Source organism: Triticum aestivum, chromosome 5D (assembly GCF_018294505.1).
Source record: "Triticum aestivum cultivar Chinese Spring chromosome 5D, IWGSC CS RefSeq v2.1, whole genome shotgun sequence".
NCBI classification, from domain to species: domain Eukaryota; kingdom Viridiplantae; phylum Streptophyta; class Magnoliopsida; order Poales; family Poaceae; genus Triticum; species Triticum aestivum.
In genome coordinates, this window is record NC_057808.1 from 334,599,889 (window position 1) to 334,606,471 (window position 6,583).

Consider the following 6,583-nt stretch of genomic DNA (forward strand, 5'->3'; position numbering starts at 1 on the left):
CCTAGGGGTGATTCCCAATGCGTCGGGCCCGATGACTCTCTTCTGTGACAACACTGGAGCTATTGCCCTTGCCAAGGAGCCCAGGTTTCACAGGAAGACCAGGCATATCAAGCGTCGCTTCAACTCCATTCGTGAAAGTGTTCAAAATGGAGACATAGATATTTGTAAAGTACATACGGACCTGAATGTAGCAGATCCGCTGACTAAACCTCTCCCTAGAGCAAAACATGATCAACACCAGAACTCTATGGGTGTTCGATTCATCACAATGTAACTGGATTATTGACTCTAGTGCAAGTGGGAGACTGTTGGAAATATGCCCTAGAGGCAATAATAAAATGGTTATTATTATATTTCCTTGTTCATGATAATTGTCTATTGTTCATGCTATAATTGTGTTATCCGGAAATCGTAATGCATGTGTGAATACATAGACCACAACATGTCCCTAGTAAGCCTCTAGTTGACTAGCTCGTTGATCAACAGATAGTCATGGTTTCCTGACTATGGACATTGGATGTCATTGATAACGGGATCACATCATTAGGAGAATGATGTGATGGACAAGACCCAATCCTAAGCATAGCACAAAGATCGTGTAGTTCGTTTGCTAGAGCTTTTCCAATGTCAAGTATCTTTTCCTTAGACCATGAGATCGTGTAACTCCCGGATGCCGTAGGAGTGCTTTTGGGTGTACCAAACGTCACAACGTAACTGGGTGACTATAAAGGTACACTACAGGTATCTCTGAAAGTGTCTGTTGGGTTGACACGGATCGAGACTGGGATTTGTCACTCCGTATGACGGAGAGGTATCTCTGGGCCCACTCGATAATGCATCATCATAATGAGCTCAAAGTGACCAAGTGGTTGGTCACGGGATCATGCATTACGGTACGAGTAAAGTGACTTGCCGATAACGAGATTGAACGAGGTATTAGGATACCGACGATCGAATCTCGGGCAAGTAACGTACCGATTGACAAAGGGAATTGTATACGGGATTGATTGAATCCTCGACATCGTGGTTCATCCGATGAGGTCATCGTGGAACATGTGGGAGCCAACATGGGTATCCAGATCCCACTGTTGGTTATTGACCGGAGAGTCGTCTCGGTCATGTCTGCATGTCTCCCGAACCCGTAGGGTCTACACACTTAAGGTTCGGTAACGCTAGGGTTGTAGAGATATTAGTATGCGGTAACCCGAAAGTTATTCGGAGTCCCGGATGAGATCTCGGACGTCACGAGGAGTTCCGGAATGGTCCGGAGGTGAGGAATTATATATAGGAAGTCTAGTTTCGGCCACCGGGAAAGTTTCGGGGGTCACCGGTATTGTATCGGGACCACCGAAAGGGTCCCGGGGGTCCACCGGGTGGGGCCACCTATCCCGGAGGGCCCCATGGGCTGAAGTGGGAGGGGAACCAGCCCCTAGCGGGCTGGTGCGCCCCCCTTGGGCCTCCCCCGCGCCTAGGGTTGGAAACCCTAGGTGTAGGGCGCCCCCCACTTGGCTTGGGGGGGAAGCCACCCCTTGGCCGCCGCCCCCCCTTGGAGATCTGATCTCCTAGGGCCGGCGCCCCCCCAAGGCCCCCTATATATAGTGGAGGGGAGGGAGGGCAGCCGTACCACAGCCCCTGGCGCCTCCCTCTCCCTCCCGTGATACCTCTCCCTCTCGCTGAGCTTGGCGAAGCCCTGCCGAGATCCCGCTACTTCCACCACCACCCCGTCGTGCTGCTGGATCTCCATCAGCCTCTCCTTCCCCCTTGCTGGATCAAGAAGGAGGAGACGTCGCTGCTCCGTACGTGTGTTGAACGCGGAGGTGCCGTCCGTTCGGCGCTCGGTCATCGGTGATTTGGATCACGACGAGTACGACTCCATCAACCCCGTTCACTTGAACGCTTCCGCTCGCGATCTACAAGGGTATGTAGATGCACTGCTCTCTCTCGTTGCTAGATGACTCCATAGATTGATCTTGGTGATGCGTAAATTTTTTTAAATTTCGGCTACGATCCCAACACTGCCAACATGGCGGCGCGCTGCCACAAAGGAAGCTATCCGTGGCCGCATCGTCAAGAAGCGGCAACAGAGGAACGCACACGCCCTTGCCCAAGAGCATATCGGGCTAACCGTGCTGTGGCCGGAATGCCCCCCTTCCCCAAAGAGGAGAAGGAGGACATCGACGGGTCAATGATCTTCTCCATACCTAGTATACATGTAGAAAATGCCAAATTTTTGTAGTCCGATGGGAATGTCCTGATATAGTAGGCGGACAATGTGTTTTTATCATTTACATAAACATTACATGTCTTTGTATGAATTTGAGGTGTACTATTAATTAAGGTGCCCAGCTGTGCAAAGAAAAATTTAAGGTGTGCCCGGTGAGCAGGGCGGACGAGACGACCTCGGCTCAAGCTGACCCCACACCGATAGTCGTCTCACCTTTTCTTTTGACGGCTCCTATCCCTAGACACCGGCCCACGATACCAATACTGAAGATTTGCCTTAGCTGTGGTTCAAAGAAGTTCTTCGGCTTTGGGAAGATGCGAACCTTCGGGAGAGTTTATAGTGTCCAAATTAGCAAGTTCCGGCTCTGCGCCGTTTGAAGATGTACCTCTACCGCCTTCCTGCACTGCAACAACGGGAACGAAGAATTTCTTTTCTTTTGTAATACGTGTACTTACCTCTACCGTCGAATGTCGATCCGACGGCTCGGACCCTGGAGTAAGCTGCAAGGCTGGGCCCAGCCCCTCACCCCGGTCGCCGTCCATTCGCACGCCACTCGCGACGTCGTCACCGCCCGCCTCCCTGGCTAAGCCACCGTCCCTCCCGTCCCCGCGGTATTTCTTTCCTCTCCTCCAAGACACCACCAGAGTCTAGACGCGCGCCCCTCCACCCACCAGACTCCGTCGGCATTTATACCTCCGGCGACGCACGCATCATACACACACAAAAACCGCGGGCAGCCCACCGACCGCCCGATCTCAGATCAGGAAGCAACCTTGAAAGCTGAAACCCCAGTCGAATCGGAAACCTAGCGCCATGTCTGCCACGGCGGGGGACGAGGCGGCGGTGGCGGAGCGCCTGGAGGCGCTGCGGAGGAAGCTGGGCAAGAAGCAGCACTTCGAGGAGGCCGTCGCCGACCTCGCCGCCACGCTCCGCGACCGCTACGCCGGCGCCTCGCCCGCCCTCCGCGAGTCGGTAAGGCCGACCTCACCTCACCTGACCTTCCCCATCCCTACGGAGCAGACCTGTCATGGGGCTGGGAAATATGTGCGGGAGATTGTTACATTTGTCGTAGAAGGGAGAGGTTGCTGCTCGGTATGGATCTAGGAGGAGAGGATTTGGGGATGGAAAATTCGATTGGTGCGGGACCGGATCCTGCATAGTATTGAAATTACATTTGTTAGATACAAGATACAACTGTCAAATTAGCAATAAGACTTCCGCCTATTTTGGTTAAATCAACTAGTAATGGACGCTCTGCTTCGGGTGATAGATGATGGCTATTCCAGTTCCAGAGTTCTTGAGTATTTTCAATTACCCAAGCAGCAGAAAGTGTTAGTAGCGTCTCTATTACAGCTGGTGTGCTATGTAGGTAAAACTACGATTCTTAACCTTATTTGTTCTGCTGAAGCTAACCTCAGCATCGATTCGCTACAGAAATCCTTGTCTAGCATCCGAGGTGGACCTTGGAAATAACTTTATAGTTTATATACTAAGGTGCCAAGCCTAAATCATGTTAACCAGCGTCTGGATTAATCATTTTTAACTAATGTTTGCCCAAAACAAAGGAACCAACCAATATGACATATCTTATAATTGTTGAAAACTAGCGCAGTATATGGATAAACTATTTAAGGCAATTGTTTCCCATGTTCTATATGAACAAAAAACTTGTGATCATGGGTCTAATGAGTTAGAATCGCCAAATCACAAGAACTAAAATACCATCGAAATGAACAGGATTATATGTACATGATGTGATGAAGAGAGTAATATAGCTGTGCCCTTTGACTTCCATTGCTGGATGCACTTCGTATTGTCAGCATAAACAAATATATGGCCATGAACAGTCGTGATCGTGCCACAAAGGCATCAGACTGGAAGTAAAAGACCGGGAGTTGAAAACAGATGTTAGTGGAGATATTTGCCATAGAGAGCATTCGACTACGGAGAGTATTTCCATTATCTTGGTACTCGGTACAAATACACCTAGCACTCTTTTAGTTGGAAATGTTCTCATGGACCACTTTTTTTGCCTACTATACAGCCCATGACTCTGCGAGCCATGTTATTATTTTACGGATTGCTACGCGCTACAATCCAGTTTTCTTTTTCATGCCTGTCATCCTATTTTTCTGCCTTGTTTTGTTGTCATTCATATATGTGAACTACTCTTTGCAGATGTACTCTACGGTTTGCCGTGTTGCAACCGTCCTTCAGACTAGATATACAGCACCTGGATTCTGGCGTGCTGGTCTGAACCTCTTCGTAGCAACAGAGAAGCTGTTAACTAATCCTGCTGAAAAGGAACGCCTCAAAACCTGCATTTTGAGGGCCCGGGAGCATCTTGATGAAAAAGAAAATGAGGAGTCAATGCCAACCAACAGAGAACCAGGTATGTAATCAAGATTTTAACTTGTGAATTTAGTAACACATCAATACTTAGCATGAATACATCTTATGAAATTCCACAAGGCAACTCTCACGGCACATCCCTTGCTGGTAATTCCTGTATTGATTGTTCTGGTTGTGTTCTGGCAGCGATGTCAATAAGAATTTAGCTTGTAATGTCCATAGTTTAATAGATGGTATTACGTGCTATATCATGGCAACCATGTATAAGCCTTTTTGTGTGCTTGCTTTGGTTACATCAAGTGTCTGTCCTCAGAAGTCTTTATCCTTTGAAATATCTACTTACTAATAAGATGTTGCCTTTCCCAGACACTAGATTCCTTTTTGAAGGCCATCTTACCGTGGGACAAGAACCTCCTCCTCCAGCATGGCTTGTCGCCCAGAATTTAACACGAGAATTGAACATCTTAGCGGAACCTTCTGGAGATCAAAACGGGAACAACACTAGAACGGAGTTGAGGCCTGAGGAGATGACACCTGCTATAATGAACTTCTTAAACACCATATCAGGGGACGCGGAGCTTGAGAGTGCCTTGGAAGCATCACTGCAGGTAGGTTCACGAGGATAAATTTTTTTGGTGCCCATTTTCAAATCCTAACCTTTCTATATTTAGTTTATTGATGCACACAATGTTTTTGGTATCTTCACTAACCATAGAAGGTATACAAATATAGGTTTTGGCGTTCTAAGTGCTATAGTAAAGAACAAATTCGATAAATTTGTTAGTATCTTATCCAATGTGTATTAGTATGTGAGTTACCTTGAGCCTAGCCTGCACCACACGTGAGTGGTGCTGAATTGCTAAAATCAGAGCTCAGCAATGCTTTGATGGATTTAGAATTGTGCTATCTTTGATGACCTGCATTCTCAAATTTACAGAGCCTTGTTGTTTGCTAAAATGGGATGCGCTAGTACAAATAATTTGCAATTTCCTAGTGCTGCTATCACAAATCTGTCATGATGGAGAGTATTGTGCGGTTGTCAAGTATTTGATATTTGAATATTGGTATGAATCTTGAGTATGGATCTACTATTGCCAGGGTATCACAATGCAGCCCAAGGTACCACCGGCTTCAAAGGAGGTCGTTGCTAATCTCCCGGTTGTAACTGTTACTGAAGAAGTCATTGCTAGGCTGGGCAGTGAGACTGAGTGTGCTGTTTGCCGGGAAAACTTGGTTGTGGATGACAAGATGCAGGAGTTGCCGTGCAAGCACCTTTTCCATCCTCCTTGCCTCAAGCCGTGGCTGGTAATTTTGCTCGTACACCCTCATAACCATTGCTCTTGAAGCTACATTGATGGTACAATTCAGCGCAGCTAACCAATTTTGATGGTCATCCCGCAGGATGAGAACAACTCATGCCCGATCTGCCGGCACGAGCTGAGGACGGACGACCATGCGTATGAGAGCCGGAAGGAGCGGGAGCGAGAGGAGGAGGAAGACAGGAAGGGAGCGGCCAATGCTGTCAGGGGTGGGGAATTCATGTACATCTGATATCTGAAGGGGAATCACTGTTTCTGCTAGCGAGCAAATCGTAATGTGACCAATCTTCTTATCTGCTCGGTCGTCATGCCTGAAATTAAGCATGTCTTGTGTTGTTCCCAGATTCACCGCGTCCCTAGTTTGTCACCAGCTTTATCAACCCCAAGTCATTAGAATTTAGAAAGCTTGCCATAGTTCACATCACATATGAAATGGATACTCTTGGGGAGCGGCAATGCATAACTGTGGCAAACTGTGTCATGTAGTTCACCTTTCCTTTTTGCGGGGAATACGATTCACTTGAATTTGCTTAAATATTACTCCCTCCGTCTGGAATACTTGTCATAAAAATGGATACAAATGAATGTATCCATAACTAAAATACATCTAGATACATCCATTCCTCGGATAAGTATTTCCGGGCGGAGGGAGTACACGGATAGGAATTATAGTGCTCCATTGGTATTT

The 6,583-nt window shown here is 47.6% G+C and overlaps 1 protein-coding gene across 1 annotated transcript; it reads left to right on the forward strand.

Annotated features, from left to right (window-relative positions):
* Positions 1-2,820: 2,820 nt before the first annotated feature.
* On the forward strand, positions 2,821-6,355 carry LOC123121566 (E3 ubiquitin-protein ligase AIP2). The gene is made up of 5 exons (XM_044541586.1): positions 2,821-3,196; positions 4,403-4,616; positions 4,943-5,184; positions 5,675-5,881; positions 5,978-6,355. The coding sequence occupies exons 1-5, from the start codon at positions 3,038-3,040 to the stop codon at positions 6,125-6,127; spliced, it is 972 nt and encodes a 323-aa protein (XP_044397521.1). The 5' UTR covers positions 2,821-3,037; the 3' UTR covers positions 6,128-6,355.
* Positions 6,356-6,583: the final 228 nt, after the last annotated feature.

Coding starts and splice junctions, on each gene's coding strand:
- LOC123121566 (XM_044541586.1), top strand. CDS start 3,038: ATGTCTGCCACGGCGGGGGACGAGGCGGCGGTGGCGGAGCGCCTGGAG. Junction 3,197..4,402: donor CGCCCGCCCTCCGCGAGTCG/GTAAGGCCGACC, acceptor TACTCTTTGCAG/ATGTACTCTACGGTTTGCCG. Junction 5,185..5,674: donor CCTTGGAAGCATCACTGCAG/GTAGGTTCACGA, acceptor TACTATTGCCAG/GGTATCACAATGCAGCCCAA.